Here is a 17,900-nt window from a genome sequence, read left to right on the forward strand (position 1 = left end):
TGGTATAATAACTACCAGTAGTGATATAAATAGTATGAAATATAATGGGTTAATAGTTATCATTTTATAATAATTTATAATAATGTAAAATAATTTTAATATTAGTGATAATTACATTTTCTTTTGTAGAGACAGGGTCTTGCTCTATCTCTACAAAATTACAGTGGTGCAATCATAGCTCACTGCAGCCTTGAACTCCTGGGTTCAAGTGATTCTCTCCCCTCAGCTTCCCAATTAGCTAAGACAACAGGTATGAGCCCCTGTGCCCAGCCAATGATAATCATTAATAACGATAGTAGCATCAAATTAGTGCTCTGGGCTGGGGGAACTACCCCCAGAACCTGAACTCCCAGAACCCACTGCTGGGTGACATTTCTTGTTGGTAATGTGACATTTCAGGGTATAGCCATTCTGCCTCCCCGTACTGTCTCATTCGTCTCTGAATCCAGTGCCTTCCAAGATAGCAGGCACACAGCAGGTGCTGGATAAATGCTAATCAGTAGCTGGATATAGTTGTACTCAGTAAAGACTTGCGGAAGGAAAAGCAAGCCGCATTCTTGCACTGTGCTGATAGACAGCTGGGCAGGGATCATACTGAGTTTCAGCAGCAGCTCCCTGCCTGCCTGCATCTCCTCCATCCAGGGAGGACGCAGGGAGAGGTGGCCTGGTGGGGAAAGGCGAAAGTCCTGGGTGTTGCTTTCAACACTTGGGAGAGAGGATTCTTGGCACAAAGTGACTGGGCCAGAAACGAGCACAGGAAATAATTTCCCTCGGATCAAAAAGCAACCCGCTAAAATATTTAAATGTGAAAAGAATAAAAACATGTAAATTTAATAGAGAAGAAACCATTTCATAATTTTTTCACATCATCAAAGTGCGAAAGGCCTTTCTAACTATGACCCAAAATCTCTAAAAGAAAAGACGCATAACATAGAATCCACAAAACAACAGGCAAACAAAAAAACTTTTTTATGGCTGGACGCGGCGGCTCATGCTTGTAATCCCAGCCCTTTGGAGCCCGAGGTGGGTGGATCACCTGAGGTCAGGAGTTCCAGATCAGTTTGACCAATATGAGGAAACCTTGTCTTTACTAGAAACACAAAAATTAGCTGGGCATGGTGGTGTGCGCCTGTAATCCCAGCTACTCAGGAGGCTGAGGCAGGAGAATCTCTCGAACCCAGTTGGGGGAAGTTGCAGTGAGCCAAGATTGCACCACTGTACTCCAGCCTACGCAACAGAGTAAGACTCCATCTCAAAAAAAAAAAAAAAACCAAAAAAACAAAAACAAAAAACGACAACAACAAAAACCCCAAAACTTCTCTATGACAACAAACACCCAATTCCAAAGACATATGAAAAACAGGCACAAAACCTTTGCAACTCAGATCTAAAGAATAAGCAGAAAAATAAAGAGCTACCCATGAGAAAAATGGGCAAAGGTCATGAATAGACAGTTCACAGTCAGGGAAATACAACATAAGGATGCTTGGTCTCATTCAAAAGAGACAGGCAAATTCAAACTACACTGATACCATATTCACGCTGAGATTGTTAAAACTCCAAAAGTTTAGTAAAACCTTCTATTGGCAGAGCCTGTGGGGAGAGTGGCATTCTTATTCATTGTGGAAGGAGAGTAAATAGAAATAACCCCCATGGAGGGTAATTTGGCAACATTTGTCAAAATTACTGATGGATTTACCCACTGACCCAGTGATTAAACTTTGAAATTTATCCCGAAGTGTGAAATGATAAATTTATTACAGCAACATTTTTTTTTTAGTATATGTGCTGCCGAAGTGAGCACAACATTTGTTTTTTTTTTTGTTTGTTTTTTCTTTTTCTTTTTCTTTTTTCTTTTTTTTTTTTTTTTTTTTGAGACGGAGTCTCACTCTGTTTCCCAGGCTGGAGTGCAGTGGTGCGATCTCGGCTCACTGAAACTTCTGCCTCCTGGGTTCAAGCGATTCTCCTGCCTCAGCCTTCCGAGTAGCTGGGATTACAGGCACTCGCCAGCATGCCTGGCTAATTTTTGTATTTTTAGTAGAGATGGGGTTTCACCATGTTGGCCAGGCTGATCTGGAACTCCTGACTTCAGGTTATCTGCCCACCTCAGACTTTCAAAGTGCTGGGATTACAGGTGTGAGCCACCACGCCTGGCCAATTGCAGCAACATTTGTAATAGCAGAAGATTAAAAGTAACCCAACATCCATCAGCAGGGAATTGACTGAGTAAATTACAGTACATTTATACATTAGATTGTTCTGTAGCTATCAACAAAAGTAATGAGGAAGCTCTCTGTATGTTGCTGTGGAAAGAACAGCAAGACATATTAACTAAAAAACAAAAATAAAAACAAAACAAGGTATATAACGGCGCATGGCTCATAGGCCCTGTTTTTGTTTTGGACGTTATTTTTGAAAAAAGGGGGAAATTCTAATCATATTTGTAAATGGTCATGTATGCATAAAAAAATTGTGTTAAAAATAAGAAACCAGGCCGGGCGCAGTGGCTCACACCTGTAATCCCAGCACTTTGGGAGGCCGAGGCTGGCGGATTACGAGGTCAGGCTAACCTGACCTAACATAGTGAAACCCCGTCTCTACTAAAAATATATAAAAAAAAAAATTAGCCGGGCATGGTGGCGGGTGCCTGTAGTCCCAGCTATTCAGGAGGCTGAGGCAAGAGAATGGCGTGAACCCAGGAGGCGGGGCTTGCGGTGAGTGGGGATCGCGCCACTGCACTCCAGCCTGGGCGACAGAGTGAGACTCCGTCTCAAAAAAAAAAAAAAAAAGAAGAAAAAAAAAAAGAAACCAAACACACTATTTTAAGGAAAATATTTAAGAAAAAATTTAATAAAAGAAATGCAAGAAGGCCAGGCATGGTGGCTCACGCCTGTAATCCCAGCACTTTGGGAGGCCGAGGTGGGTGGATCACGAGATCAGGAGATTGAGACCATCCTGGCTAACACGGTGAAACCGCATCTCTACTAAAAAAAAATACAAAAAATTAGCCGGGTGTGGTGGCGGGTGCCTGTAGTCCCAGCTACTCGGGATGCTGAGGCCCTGAGGAAAATGGCATGAACCCGGGAGGCGGAGCTCGCAGTGAGCCGAGATCGCACCACTGCACTCCAGCCTGGGCGACAAGAGCAAAACCCTGTCTCAAAAAAAAAAAAAAAAAAAGAAAGGAAAAGAAATGCAAGACATACATGAAAACTAAAAAACATTGCTGAAGGAAATTAAGGATTTAAATAAATGGAAAGCTATCCCATGCTCATGGATTGAAAGAAAACAAAGCATAGTCGGAAGACTCATGTTTCCCTACTTCAAAACTTATTGCAAGGCAATGCTAATTAAGATAGGGTGGTACTGGCATCAGACAGGCATAAATCAACAGAATATAATTGAGAGTCCAAAAATAAAGCCTAACCGTTATGATCAATGGATTTTCAACAAGGATACCCAGACTATTCAATGGGAGAAAGAATAGTGTTTTCAAAAATGATGCTGGGTCAACTGGGTATTCACATACCAAAGAATGAATTTGGACCATTATCTCACACCACACACAAACATTAACTCAAAGTAGATCATAGACTTACATGTAAGAGCTAAAACCACAGAACTCATAGAAGAAAACATAGAAGTAAATCTTCATGATTTGAGGCTAGGCAGTGACACCAAATGTGCATGTGATAGAAGAGAAGATTGATCAAAATTGGACTTAATCAAATGAAAAACTTTTGTGTTCCAAAGCAAATCATGAAGAAAGTAAAAAGACAATTCACTAACTTGGAGAAAATAGGTTCAAATATTATACCTGAAAAGGAGCTTGTATCCAAAATATATAAAGAATGCTTATAACAGAATAATGAAAAGGCAACCCAATTTTTATATGGGCTAAATATTTCAATAGACATTTTCCCCAAAAAAACCATATAAATGGCTAAAGAAGCACATGAAAAGATGCTTAACATCATTTGTCACTAGGGAAATGCAAATCCAAACCACAGTGAGATACCACCTCACACCCCTTGGGATGGCTACAATGAGAAAGACAGTCAATGACAAATGTCGGTGAAGATGTGGAGAAATTGGAACCCTCATGCATGAAGTGAATTATAAAATAGTGCAGCTGCTTTGGAAAGCATTTGGCAGTTCCTTAAAATGTTAAACATAGAATTTATCATATGATCCAGCAATTCCACTTGTAGATATCCATCTACTTAAGAGAAATGAAGACATGTTCACCCAAAACTTGAATCCAAAAGTTCATAGAAGCTTTGTTAATAATCACAGTGACAAAAAAAGTAGAAACAACCTAAATGTCCATCCACCGACGACTGGATAAGCCACATGACATATCCATAAAATGGAATGTTATTTAGCCACAAAACTGGAGGAAGTACTGACACCTGCTACAACATGGACAGCCCTTGAAAACATTATGCCAAGTGGAAGCAGCTAGTCACAATACGCCACATATGATTTCATTTATGGAAAATGTCCAAAATAGGCAAATCTATAGAGACAGAGAGTAGATTAGCCTGGGGCTAGGGAAGAATGAAGACTGACAAAGTTTCTTTTTGGGGTCATCAAAATCTTCCAAAATTAGCTTATGGTGATGGTTGCACAACTCTGTAAATATACTAAAAACACAGACTTGTATACTTTACACAGGTGAATTTCACGGCATGTAAGTTATATGTAAATAAAGCTGCTTATTCTAGGGGAGGTGGGAACTGGGCAGATGGAGGACAAGGAGGAAGAAAAGACTTTCTATTATATATCTTTCAATACTTTCTGGGTTTCAAACCATCTGACTATACTATCTATTCAAAGGCAAATCTAAAATCAAAGGATCAAAGAAAATTAAAGACAGACCCCTGATTCTCCCCACTTTTGGGTTGGGGAGCAAAGAGGGAGAAAGCCACCACCCGCCGCATATCACCGTGAAGGGTTGGTTGTGTGGAAGGTGGGCAGGAGGTTCTATGTGACAAGGGCAGCCTTGGAGAGGTTCCAAGACCCATTCATTGCCTGGACCAAAGCCACCAAAAGCCACTGGATCTGACAGAGAGACAGTGCCTGACTGACCAGACAGCAGATGCCAAGCTGACCAGAGGGCCTGTCCCCGCCCCCTCCTCTACCACCATGTGGACCTACATAAAATCCCAGAACCATCATCAAGTGCCAAAGGAGGGCAGGAAAACCCCACGACTGACACCAGCCAGGCAGAATAGAAGCTTGAGAGAGAAGCTTCGTTGATGGAAAGGGAAGAAAGGGAACTCCTCTCTTGACACTAGCTGTGTGGGCTGGGCTCAGACTCTGGGCCGCCACAAATTTGGATGCAGGATGGAGACTCTCTCCTGCACCCCGAGACCAGAGAGCAGCCAAGGAGGGTGATTCTCAGAGCCCTCTGCTTGTGCCTCCTCACGTGCTTGGCCGGTTAACAGGTGCTGCACCAAGAAAGATCTCTGTGGTCGAATTAGTTTGAAAAACACTGGGTTAAAGAAAGTCAAGGCAGTTTTTTAACTGCAGGCCTTCTCAGAGCCTTTCCTCATGACTCCCCAAGAGGGGATCTGGTAGTTTCATCAAAGCACTTTTGTGTTTTTGAGGGATGTCTCGTAGGAAAGACAGTCTTCTTCATTTTACACTGAGGGGAAGCGGCTCAGCCAAGGTCCCAGAGTGGGCCAGTGGACAACCGGCCAGGGCTGATTCGGCAGCACCAGACAGCTTCTGCCACTGCCAGGTCACAGTTCTAGCTGGGTCCTGACTCGTGGTCCCAGAGCACTGGGCAATTTCATCCTGTGTTAAGGCAGCCTCTGGTCACTGCCTTGTCCAAGTCTCTCAGAAACTTTACGTATTTGAGCCCCTGGCTGTGTAGATTCTGGGGACATGGTGGCTGGACACAAAAAAGGACTGAAGAACAGATTTGCTCCCTGCCTGAGGTGTGGGACAGAGCAGCAGGCAGAGGCTGTGAATCTAGGCTGTGCCCCGGGTCCATCTGGCCATGGGTTCTGTCTGCACTAAAGGACCTGGGGCCCTTTCGTAAAACCTTAGAAACCCACCCTGATAAAAATGCTATACGGGCCGGGTGCCGTGGCTCATGCCTGTAATCCCAATACTTTGGGAGGCTGAGGCAGGTGGATCACCTGAGGTCAGGAGTTTGAGATCAGCCTGGCCAACGTGGCGAAAGCCTATCTCTACTAAAAATACAAAAAATTAGCCGGGCGTGGTGGTGGGCACCTATAATCTCAGCCACTCGGGAGGCTGAGGCAGGAGAATGGCTTGAACCTGGGAGGCAGAGGTTGCAGAAAGCCGAGATCATGCCATTGCACTCCAACCTGGGTGACAGAGCAAGACTCTGTCTCAAAAAACAAAAACAAAAACAAAAACAAAAAACAAAACAAAAAACAAAAACAAAAAAAAAGAAAGCTATAGGATAAATAGTCCAGTTTCGTCAACTGGACTATTTATATATAAATATAAATATATAAATATAAATATATAAATATAAATATATATAAATATAAATAAATAACAGAAAAAATGGGTGGAAACTGTTATAGATTAAAACATAGCCAAAAGTCTAATGTGGGACAGGCTGATTTGAACAAGTCAACTGAGAAAGACATTGGTGAGACAGTTGGTACAGTTCGAACCCTGGCGGGCTATGTGATGATGTTCAGGAATTGTTGTTTCAGCAGGGGTGAAGGTATGATGCTTAGTTTTTTGTTTTGTTTTTAGGGTTTGTGTTCTTAAGGAATAAATCCTGTGGTCTCTACAACTCAAACAATCTGGTATTTGAGATTAGCATTAAAATGGTCCAGCGGGCATGTAAGGGGGAAAATGGGGGCTGTGCGGGGGCCATGGTGACAAAGGGAATTCCTGCCGGTGTGGCCAACCCTGCAGCCTCAGTGGCTTCTCTCACGGAAGGCAAGCGCCACATCCCAGAGGCATCCAGACTCAGGGCTCTCCATGTGCAGGAGCTTGGGGAGGCTGGGACTGCCCCAGTGTGTGGATCTGCTGTGGGCTTTGCACCTACTGGACCCTGCAACCCCCACGGCACTCAGGCCCAACCCTCCTCACACCTCCCACCTGCCCTCCTGCCCTCCTGCCCGGCTACTCACACCGCTCCTCCTGGTCCACACGGCTCCGGCCACCTCGCCTGCTCCGGCCCAGGCCACTCATTACTCAGGATGCTTACTACTAGTCTTAGATTTGATTAGTGCTTGGGCTGCACTTCCTGGGTTTTCCCCTCAACCTGTTGGATGTAAATCAGCCACACCCACTCCCGCCCCCATGCCTGTGCATTGGGTCTCAGGAGCCCAGGTGGGTGGCCGCGGCCCAGGCTCCTGGCGTCCCATGGGGTACACACAGAGCAGTGGAAGGCCTGCCGGGCCTTGTGATGAGGTATTGACTATGGGATGGCCCAGGCTCTTCTAGATCTGGCCTTGGCCATCCCTTGGTCCTGATCTCCTGCCCCCCGGCACACACCCCGAGCCAGGCCAGCTCTCCAGCCTCCCAGCATCACTCAGGCCTTTCCCTCTTCCTGGGTATACTTACTCTATTCATTGCCTGGTCGGCTCCTCCTGCTCTTCCTTCAAGGCTCCATTGAGGTGTCACCTCCTCCAGGAAGCCATCCCTGACTGTCCCAGCCTGTCAGGTGGTGCTCATTCTCTGTATCTCCTTGACCCTCTCCAACACCTAGCAGAGCACTGGAGAGGCTGAACCCCAGGGCCGGACAGCCTGCGTTTGAATCTTGACTCTGCTGCATACTAGCAGAAGGCCTTGGTGGCAATTTATGGAACTCTTCTGTACCTCCATGTTCTCTGTGTAAAACAAGGATGAGGTCGGGCATGGTGGCTCACGCCTGTAATCCTAGCACTTTGGGAGGCTGAGGCAGGTGGATTGTCTGAGCTCAGGAGTTCGAGACCATCCTGGGCAACATGGTGAAACCCCATCTCTACTAAGAAAAATACAAAAAATTAGCCGGGGGTGGTGGCGCGTGCCTGTAGTCCCATCTATTTGGGAGGCTGTGGCAGGAGAATGAACCTGGGAGTCAGAGGTCGTAGTGAGCCGAGATCGTGCCATTGCACTCCAGCCTGGGCAACAGAGATGCCATCTCAAAAAAAAAAAAAAAAAGGATGAGAACATTGCCTGTCTCACAGGCGGTTATGAGCATGAAATGAGGGAGGGAGCACAGTTACATTCTTAGAGCAGGTTCTTGGCACACAGTAAGTCCTCAATAAAGGCCGTGGAGGAGGAACATTACAGCCCGTATTGCACTGCATGGCGACTGCACTCCTGTGTCTTCCCCATCCTCTGAAACCTCCCAGGGGATGGGAGGCCCAGCAACAGCCAAAGGCGGAGTGAGAGGAACGTAAAAGCCAAAGAAAGCCCATGGGCCCTTAGGAAGAAACTGAAGGACGAGGAGGACATGGAGAGGTGGAGAGGAAGGAGGGAGGCTGCAGGAAGCAGCTGGAGCAGGGTGATGGTGCACAGAGCAGGAGAGGAGATGCAGACGGTCAGCAAACACAAGAAAATGTCCAGTCTCCCAAAAATCAGAAAAACAACTGAACAATGAAAAACTAACTTTCAGCCCTCAGGTTGCAAAGTTTTAAAGTTGGTAACATCAAGGGCAAGGGGGTGATCTACAGAAACATGAACTCAGGGCCCACTGGAGGGAGGGAGCTGGCAGCAGCATTCTGGAGAGTAACCAGCCAGGGTCAGTTAAATGCACAACCCAGACCTAACCCACCCCCCAGAAATTCTCCTCCTCCGTAAGCCTCCTCATGACAGTGAGAAACGGGAAACAATGTAAATGTCCATGCAGCAGAGGATGCCTGAATAAGCAGGGTGCACAGGCCAGAGCCAGGAGTCTATTGCACAGTTAAAAGAATGAGAAATCTCGAAGCTTTCAGGACAGACGCTGAGTAAATAAAAGGAGCTTATAGCATGAGCCTTACAGCGTGATGCCTTTTAGTAAAACAAAACCAAAAGCAAACAACACGCACACACACACACACACACACAGTACAGCGCTGTGTTGTCCGTGATCACGCACACATGACTGTGAAGCATAAGAAGTCTGCAAAGACATGCATGACGAAACTGGCTCTCGCCGGGCGGGGCAAGAGGGAACCAGGACTGGGGGTGACCGTCAAAGGGGACTTTAGCCCTATTTGTAGGGCTAAACATTTTACATTTAGGGCTTTTACATTTGTAGGGGTTTTACATTTAATTACTTGTTTACATTTAATTACTTGTGTCAATGAACAGTGACAAAACCATAGCTGGGCTCTGGCAGTGGATTTCTAAGAGAGAGGTAAGAAAGAGAACTCATTGCCAGGAACTTTCTGCCGGTTGAAATGGGCAAGCCCAAAGTCACTACAGGATGCCCTCATTGAGTCCCCCCTCACCTCCTGTTTGCATACCTCCAGGGTCAGGGCTCTCACCACCTCACGGAGCAGCTGGCTCTGTGGGGGGTAGCTCTGATGGTTAGAAAGCTCAGCTCTAGCCTGAGCAACATAGCGACCCTGTCTCTATAATTTTTTTTTTTTTTTTGAGACCGAGTCTCACTCTGTTGCCCAGGCTGGAGTGTGGTGGCGTGATCTCAGCTCACTACAACCTCCACCTCCTGGGTTCAAGCGATTCTCGTGCCTCAGCCTCCTGAGTAGCTGGGACTAGAGGAGTGAGCCACCACTCCCGGCTAATTTTTGTTTTGTTTTTTTTTTTTTTTTTTGAGGCGAAGTCTCGCTCTGTGGCCCAGGCGGGAGTGCAGTGGCGCAATCTCGGCTCACTGCAAGCTCCGCCTCCCGGGTTCACGCCATTCTCCTGCCTCAGCCTCCCGAGTAGCCGGGACTACAGGCGCCCGCCATCACGCCCGGCTAATTTTTTTGTATTTTTAGTAGAGACGGGGTTTCACCGTGTTAGCCAGGATGGTCTCGATCTCCTGACCTCGTGATCCGCCCACCTCGGCCTCCCAAAGTGCTGGGATTACAAGCGTGAGCCACCGCGCCCGGCCTAATTTTTGTATTTTTATTGGAGACAGGGTTTCACCATGTTGTCCAGGCTGGTCTCGAACTCCTGACCTCAGGTGATCTACCCGTCTTGGCCTCCCAAAGTGCTGGGATTACAGGCGTTAGCCACTGCACCCAGCCTAATTTTTTTTTAATTAGCTGGGTGTGGTGGTGTGCACCCGTAGTCCTAGCAACTTGGGAGGCTGGAGGATTGCAACCCTGGGCTGGAGCTCAGGAGTTCAAGGCTACAGTGAGCTATGATCACACCACTGCACTCCAGCCTGGGCTACAGAATGAGAACCTGTTGCAAAAAAGGAGGAGGAAGAAGAAGGAGAAGGAGAAAGAGGAGAAGGAAGGAGAAGAAGGAAAGACAGCAAGTTCAGCTTTGTCCAGTGAGCAGACTGTGCTTCCAGACTGTGCTTCCATGGGACTGAATGCTGCTCTCTGCAGCCACACACATTGTCCTGGAGTTTTAAAGCCAATACCTGTTATGCATGAAATGAAAAACAAACAAAATCCAGCCTGATTTGAGGAGTGGCTGAGAATTGAATGGCAGGGTTCCCTAATGTCTTGCTGCCAATCACAGCTTGTTAATGCTTTTGCTCAAATGCAGTTTACAGAGAATGGAGTTAATTTGCTTTCTATTTTCTTTAATTAGATGGTGTAATTTATAGACAGTGAAATGCACCCTTTTAAAATGGGAAGTTCAGTAAGTGTTCTCATACATGCACACCCAGGCAACCACAACCCAGATCACAACTCAGAGCATGCACAGCCCCCAGAAGGTCTGTCACTGTCCCTTCCAGCCAGCACACCCCACTCCATCCCCAAGAGAGTCACGATTCTGACTCCTGCCACCACAGATTCATTTTGCTTGTTCCCCAAACTTTGTATAAATGGAAACATACAAATGGGATCGTTTCATGAAACACAAAAATAGATTCCCCTCTGCACTGGCTCCCCCAGAAGATTGAACAGGTGCTGGAGGTTTCTAAAGCTCATTCTGAGACCAGCCTTTTTTTGAGCTGTCTCCCAAGAGGATGCGGGATTCTAATTTTAAGCTCCACAGCCAAGGTGACAGAAGAGATTTGGAACCTAGAGTAGAGATAACTCATGTACCTTAAGGTTTTGGACCTGATTCATTTATATATGTATAATTAACGAGTTAAAATGCACACATAGTAAAGAAAAAAATTCAAGCAGTAAAAGAATATGGCAGAAGTAAATTTCTCTCCTATCTAGTTATCCTAGGCCCATGATGTCCCTACTCAAAGGCGGCAACCCTTAGTGGACCTTGTTCATACAGCCTCCCAGCAAAGCCTAGGCATTTCTGAGCATGTGCGTGTCGCTAGAGGATATATTTCACCTCTCCCTCCCCCTCCATACCTTTTTTTTTTTTTTTTAACACAACTGCTGGCTTATACAGATCAAGGTTGCTGTTTAGCATGCTACCTTTTCCATTTAGTATAGCCTGCCGGACAGTTCTTAGCTTTTTAAATGAACTCCTACAGTGCTCATTGGGAGTAACAGCAGGGAAAACTTAGGGCACTGTTCTAAACACCTAACATCTGCGCATTTAATTCACATTTTACCGTCTTTGTCACCTTGAAGGGCATGAGCTCCTTAAGTTAAATTGTTTGAAGAAAGGGAACACTGGCCTGTTGATCAATGTTTCCCAGGGAGATGGTTCCACTCTGCACTGGCATGTCTGTGGCATTTTGGCTCTAAAGACCCACATCCCTGCAGGTGCTGTGGTCTCTTTGAGCTCCCTCATGTCTGCCACCTACTCCTGGTCCCTTGAGGCCCTGCTGTTGAACCTCCTCTGAGACAGTTCTGGGTGTAAAACAAAAGGAAGAGTCTCCAAAAGAGGACATTTCTTAGACATGCAGCGAAAGCCCTCATTTTCATTATTGCCATTTACATAGATGACTCAGATGTGCTGAATTTCCTGTTGCTAATGTAGCTGTACATTTGTGCTAATTTCTCAGAAATGCTAGATACCATTATTTTAGCAAAACTCACTTTGAAAAAGCAAAGAGCAGGGTTTAAAAAAATAATAATAAGGGTCCCCAGTGTTCTGTGGGAAGATCTAGTTCTCTACTTTAAAATGTTTCCCTCCTAACTTTTTATTATGAAAACTTCAAAACTTCAAGAAAGTTAAAATTATAATGAAGACTCAGGGACCCTCCACCAAGATTCAGTAGCTCTTCACCTTGGTGTCTGCATGGCTCCATCCATCTCTGTCTCTTCCTGCCTGCCTTCTGGCTGAGACCCTGAAGGCAATTTGCAGACATCCCGACACTGCAGTCCTAAGTGTGTCCACAGGCACCTCCTAAGAAAATGGACATTCTCTCACATAGACTGTCATGATCACATCTAAGAAAGTCAATCATAGTTCATTAAGACCATCTGACATCTAGTCCACATTTAAATGGCCCTGGTGCTTGTAAGACATTTTCCATGGCTGCATCTTTTGAATCGGAATCCCTCTGGGGGTCACATATTACATCCAGTCATTGTATCTGTGTAGTCCTTTTTTGGCTAGAGCAGTCCCTTCCCTTTTGCTCTTTTTCTTCTCTTTTATCTTTTTTTCCTTTGTTTGGTGTGTTTGACATTGACTTTGTGAAGAGACTTGGCCGTGGTCTTGTGAAATGTCCCACGGCTGATCTCTCGGGCTGCGTCCTCCTGGTGTTGGTTCACGTGTTCCTCCATCCTCTGAGAGCTCCTGGAGGTGCACGATGTTGGCTTTTTCCCCCCACGGTGATGCTGTCAGATCCCTTGTTAAGATGGTGACACCAGCTGTCCCCCTGTGGAGGCACACTGTCCCTTTTGCAATTAGTGTCCCTTGTGGGCAATGCCTTGTGAGCATCCTGGTTCCCAACAGAAAGGACGACCCTTCTGTTGATCATTTTAACATCTTTGGCCAAAACCAATATTCCACTTGCAAGATGGTAACTTTCGATACCTTTTAGATTCCTTCTACATTTTTTAGCTGGTGTTTTTCTGTAAATAGAGCTTTCTTGTTATTTTCCCCTTTGAAAAAAAATATACAGAAAATAACCATGAAAAATATAACCAACATCCATATTTTCACCACTGAGAATTTGTGTTAAAATTTTGGCATATTCACCTTCAAGTTTTTCTTATAAGAAGGAAAACATGACAGTGAAATCTCCGAAATCCCCCAACTCCCTATTCTACTTCCTACCCTACACTCACCATCATAAATGTGGCTCTATCTTCCAGGCCCCTTTTTATACTTTTATGAGTACAGTACAGAATGTTTTAGCTATGAAAAATACAGTGTATAGCATTATTTTGCGTGAGTTATTTTTAAACATTTTATATAAATAGCATTCTAAATCTATCATTATGCCCCTTTCTTTTCTCACCAAACACCTTTGAGATCAGCTCATATGGATGCTCATATAATGAGCTCATTCCTGTTTAGCTGCTCTATGGGATTCCACACATTCTTTTCCGTTCCTCCTCTACTGAAGAACACGTGGACTGTTTTTGATTCCTTGCTGTTAGGAGCCACGCTACAGTGGGCAGACCTGTGCGTGCCTTTGTGCAGATGTATGAGCATCTCTCTGAGTTGTGGCCAGCTTCACTAGATATTGCCCAAATGACCACACTAATTAATATTCTCTCCCACCAGCAGCCACATGTGGCTGGCTCCTCCCTCATATCTTCATCCACATGGGATAGTATCAGACTATTACATTTTTGCCAAACTAATAGGTGAGAAATGGTATTTGTTGCCTTAATTTGTATTTCCCGATTTCTAGCAAGGCAGTGCACAGATGTTTCTCAGCCACTGTGAAGGGGTGTTTCCATGAGACCCATGGGGTATGCTCTGCTCTGTGGATCTGAGCTGCTAGTGAATGCTGGTCTCTCCTCAGCCAGTCGAGGCACTAACAATCAGGTGGCTATCACAAAGGGAATGAAATTATTCTCAATTGTCATTGTCCTTATATTTGTATGAATAATATTGCTTGTCGCCTAGTACTTATCACCCGGCTTTCTATGTGCCAGGCTTTATTACTTTACCCACTTTACTTGATCCTCTCAGAAATTTATTTATATTTACTTATGTGTTTATTTTGAGATAGGGTCTCACTCTGCCACCCAGGCTGGAGAGCACTGGCACAATCACAGCTCACTGCAGCCTCAACCTCCTGGGCTCAAACAATCCTCCCACCTCAGCCTTCTGAGTAGCTGGGATGACAGGTGCGAACCACCATGCCTGCCTAACTTTTAAATTATTTTTTAGTAAAGACAGTCTCAATTGTTGCTGAGGCTGATTTCGAACTCCTGTGCTCAAGTGATCCTCCCAGCTCGGCCTCCCAAAGTGCTGGGATTACATTCGTGAGCCACCATGCCAGGCCTAGGAATTGATTTATTATTTCCATTTTGCTGAAAAGGAGACAGAGGGTCAGAGTGGAACAGTGACTTGCCTAAGGTCATAGAGCTGGTAAGCAATCTGCTTCCAGAGCCCAAACCCTTCCCTCTGTACAGTATTGCTCCTTCACACTCCTCCCAGATGCCCAGATAGTTCCCAGGAAGAATAAAAGATGGTTTCACACTGAAAGAAGAAGATTGGTTCTGGTTTTCTTGTCTCCTTCCCTGGTTCCCATGGCTATGAGCAGAGAAGTTGTTCGTTAACCAAAAATTACAGCCTTGCAAATAGCTCCTAGCCCATTTGCCCAGGTTTCTGGGTAGAAGACAAGCAGAGCAGGCAGTTATAGTACAGCCGGCCCTTCATAGCTGCAGTTTCTGCCTCCACAGATTCAACTAACCACTAACCACAAGTAGAAAATAGAAATAATGGCCAGGCACAGTGGCTCATGCCTGTAAACTCAGCACTTTGGGAGGCTGAGGCGGGTGGACTGCTTGAGGTCAGGAGTTCAAGACCAGCCTGGTCAACATGGTGAAACCCTTTCTCTACTAAAAATACAAAAATTAGCCAGATGTGGTGGCAGACGCCTATAATCTCAGCTACTTGGGAGGCTGAGTCACGAGAACTGCTTGAACCCAGGAGGCAGAGGTTGCAGTGAGCAGAGATTACGTCATTGCACCCCAGCCTGGGTGACAGAGCAAGACTCCATCTCAAAAAAAAAAAAAAAAAAGAAAAAAATAGAAAATAATGCAAATGAAAACAATATAGTATAACCATTTATATAGCATTTACATTGTATTAGGTGTTATAAGTAATCTAGAGATTATTTAAACTCTATGGGAGGATGTGCATAGCTTATATGCAAATACTACACATTTTATATCAGAGACTTGAGCATCTGCATATTTTGGTATTGTTAAGGACCTGGACCAGATCCCCTGTGGATACTGAGGGACAACTGTGCTTCTTTCTCACTCCAGGTCAGAAAGGAAGGGTGGGTTGGTAAACTCTTAATCTGTTCAAGTTTTTGGATTGGTTGTAGCCAGGGTGGGTGATCTGGGTGGGCAATGGAGCCACAGAACTGAACGTTCAAGAAACTTTTAGATCCTAAGTTGGGAAAAAGGAATCTCTCTCTCCCACTCGTTTTAGTTAAAGTCCTCTGTTGTACATGTGGTATTGGGCAGAGACATGTACAGGCTTCTGCAGCGTCATCAGAACTCCAGAGGAGAGGTGGCTTCCAGGCGGGTGAGCCTTCAGGACTTCAGGTCCAGTCTGCCCATTTATAAATAGGAAAGCAGAGGCATTGAAACCTCTAGGTCCTGGGCTGCTTGAGGGCATCAAAGTGCCTGACTGGTCCTCAGAGCCTGGCAAAGTATTCAGCTTACAACATACATTTCGTGAATATTTGTTGAATGAATAAATAAATGGACAAGAAGGCCAGACGTGGTGGCTCACGCCTGTAATCCCAGCACTTTGGGAGGCCGAGGCACGCGGATCACTTGAGGTCAGGAGTTCGAGACGAGCCTGGCCAGCATAGTGAAACCCCGTCTCTACTAAAGATACAAAAATTAACTGAGCTTGGTGGCAGGCACCTGTAGTCCCAGCTACTCGGGAGGCTGAGGCAGGAGAATTGCTTGAACCTGGGAGGCGGAGGTTGCCGCGACATGAGATCGTACCGTTGCACTCCAGCCTGGGCGACAAGAGCGAAATCTGTCTCAAAAAAATAAAAAATAAAAAGGTAAATGGACAAGAAAGTTGGAGTCTTAAAACAAATGCACGAAACCCCCAAGCTTTTGATTCCTTTGGGTTCTGCTGGGTGGAGGGGACCTATTTGAGGAAGGAGAATCAATGAACCGGGTCCTTCGTGAGAAGATGTGGCCAGGTCCTGCCATGAGGCCCTGGGTGACTCAGTGAGCACTCCCTGTCCACAGCTCAGCGACTCACAGATGTCCCCAGGGAGAAGTACAGAAGCTGAGAGTCTGGATGAGGCCCCAGGCTGCCTGGCCCCTGCCTTCCTGCTCTCCTCTCCCACCTCTCCCTTAACTCCGCTGCAGCCGCAGCCGTCTTGGTCTTGAGACAAGCCTGGCCCATTCTCCGCTCGGCCGCCTTGCCCCTGCTGCTGCCCTGCCAGGAGTGCTCAGCCTGTGGCTCTCTGAAGGACTGAGTCCTGGTTCCAACAGCACCTCCTCAAAGAGGACTTCCTGGATACCCTGGCCAGAGTCCCCACCCTGGCCACTCCCTACCACTCCCATCTGGTTTATTTCCTGAGCACTTGCTCCTGCTTGGACTGACCTGGCATGTTCCTGTGCTCGCTGGTGGGCTATCTGCTTCCCTCATCCGAATGTGACTATGCCTCCGGCATCTGAGGCTGCACCTGGCATGTGGCAGGCACTCAACAGACAGATGGTGCAAGAATGAGAGAAAAAGAGGCCGGGGCTGAGCGTCATGCTGACGCCTCTGGAAACCTTTATCTCTGAGCAGTGGTGAGCCCCAGCTGGAAAAGGCCACACGGCTCATGGTGAAGGCGATGATGATGCATGTGTGTGCATGGCAGGTGTTAGGCTGACAATAAGTGGCCACAGTTAGTTGAACATCTACTATGTGCCAGATATGAACTTGATTTTTAAATCACTCTATCCTCAGAATAAGGCAAATGCTGCCACGACCCCTTTCTCACAGACAAGAGAGTCAAAGCCCAGAGAGACTGAGCTTTTTGCATCCAGTCTGGGATGTGGGGAGCTGAGATGTGCTCCCACAAATACCTGACCCCAAAGCCCAGGCTCTTTCTAGTGGGCAATGAACAGCTGAGGCTGTTACCAATTTTCATCAGGCCCTGAATGGCAGCCCAACTTCCCGCTGACCCTGTTGTTCTTCCTTCTGCCCAGGGACTCCCTACCCTCTCAGAGCAGAAGACAGGCCCAGAAACAGAATGTCCACTCACTCAGTCCACGAACATTTATTAACCACCTACAACCTGCAGGGGTGCGGGGATGCAGCAGGGCTTAAGTCAAAGCTCAAGCACTGGTGGAGCTCACAGGTGGAGCTGCTGAGGGCATAACAAAGAAGTAGGCAAAGGAGTGGGCAGCAGATACTGGTCTGAACTGGGACAGTCAGGGGACAGTACCAGGAGAGCTGGGGCTGGGGACCTGGGTGGGGGGAGTCAGGCAGCCTCTCTGCGGAGGAGAAGCCAGCTTGCAGCAACCCGGGTGAGGAGCTGCCCAGCAGTCGGTGCACTTAGGAGAGAGTGGACTTAGTACACTAGTGGAGAAGAATGCACTTAGGAGAGAGTGGACTTAGTACACTAGTGGAGAAGAAATGAAGGCCAGTGTGGTGGGGGTGGGGAACAAGGTGGAAACAGTTACTGAGCTAACGAATACTGAAATATCATCTCGGGCTCCCCCACACGTAATCACAGCTATTTCAAAGTCTGGCACAGCGAAGCCCCTCCAGAAATGTCTGCAATGAATGGAATTGGATCAGGT

General features: G+C 46.2%; 1 protein-coding gene and 1 long non-coding RNA gene across 3 annotated transcripts in view; both read right to left on the reverse strand.

Annotated features, from left to right (window-relative positions):
- Positions 1-7,228, reverse strand: part of TNFRSF13B (TNF receptor superfamily member 13B) — a 33,318-nt gene extending 26,090 nt beyond the window's left edge. Inside the window, exon 1 of one of the 2 annotated variants that reach the window (XM_004042197.3) lies at positions 7,125-7,228. In XM_004042197.3, the coding sequence (XP_004042245.1) occupies positions 7,125-7,185 (61 nt within the window). In that variant the 5' untranslated portion in view covers positions 7,186-7,228. The remainder of the gene's footprint in view (positions 1-7,124) is intronic. The other variant, XM_055385996.2, reaches the window with a different exon arrangement.
- Positions 7,229-11,419: 4,191 nt separating this feature from the next.
- Positions 11,420-16,863, reverse strand: LOC109026903 (uncharacterized). Its single transcript, XR_002005956.4, has 3 exons — positions 16,711-16,863; positions 15,613-16,128; positions 11,420-13,049 (listed from the first exon to the last, which is right to left on the reverse strand). It is a non-coding gene; the product is annotated as an uncharacterized lncRNA (long non-coding RNA).
- Between the last annotated feature and the right edge of the window lie 1,037 nt (positions 16,864-17,900).

The sequence above is a fragment of the Gorilla gorilla genome, chromosome 4, assembly GCF_029281585.2.
Source record: "Gorilla gorilla gorilla isolate KB3781 chromosome 4, NHGRI_mGorGor1-v2.1_pri, whole genome shotgun sequence".
Taxonomy (NCBI): Eukaryota; Metazoa; Chordata; class Mammalia; order Primates; family Hominidae; genus Gorilla; species Gorilla gorilla.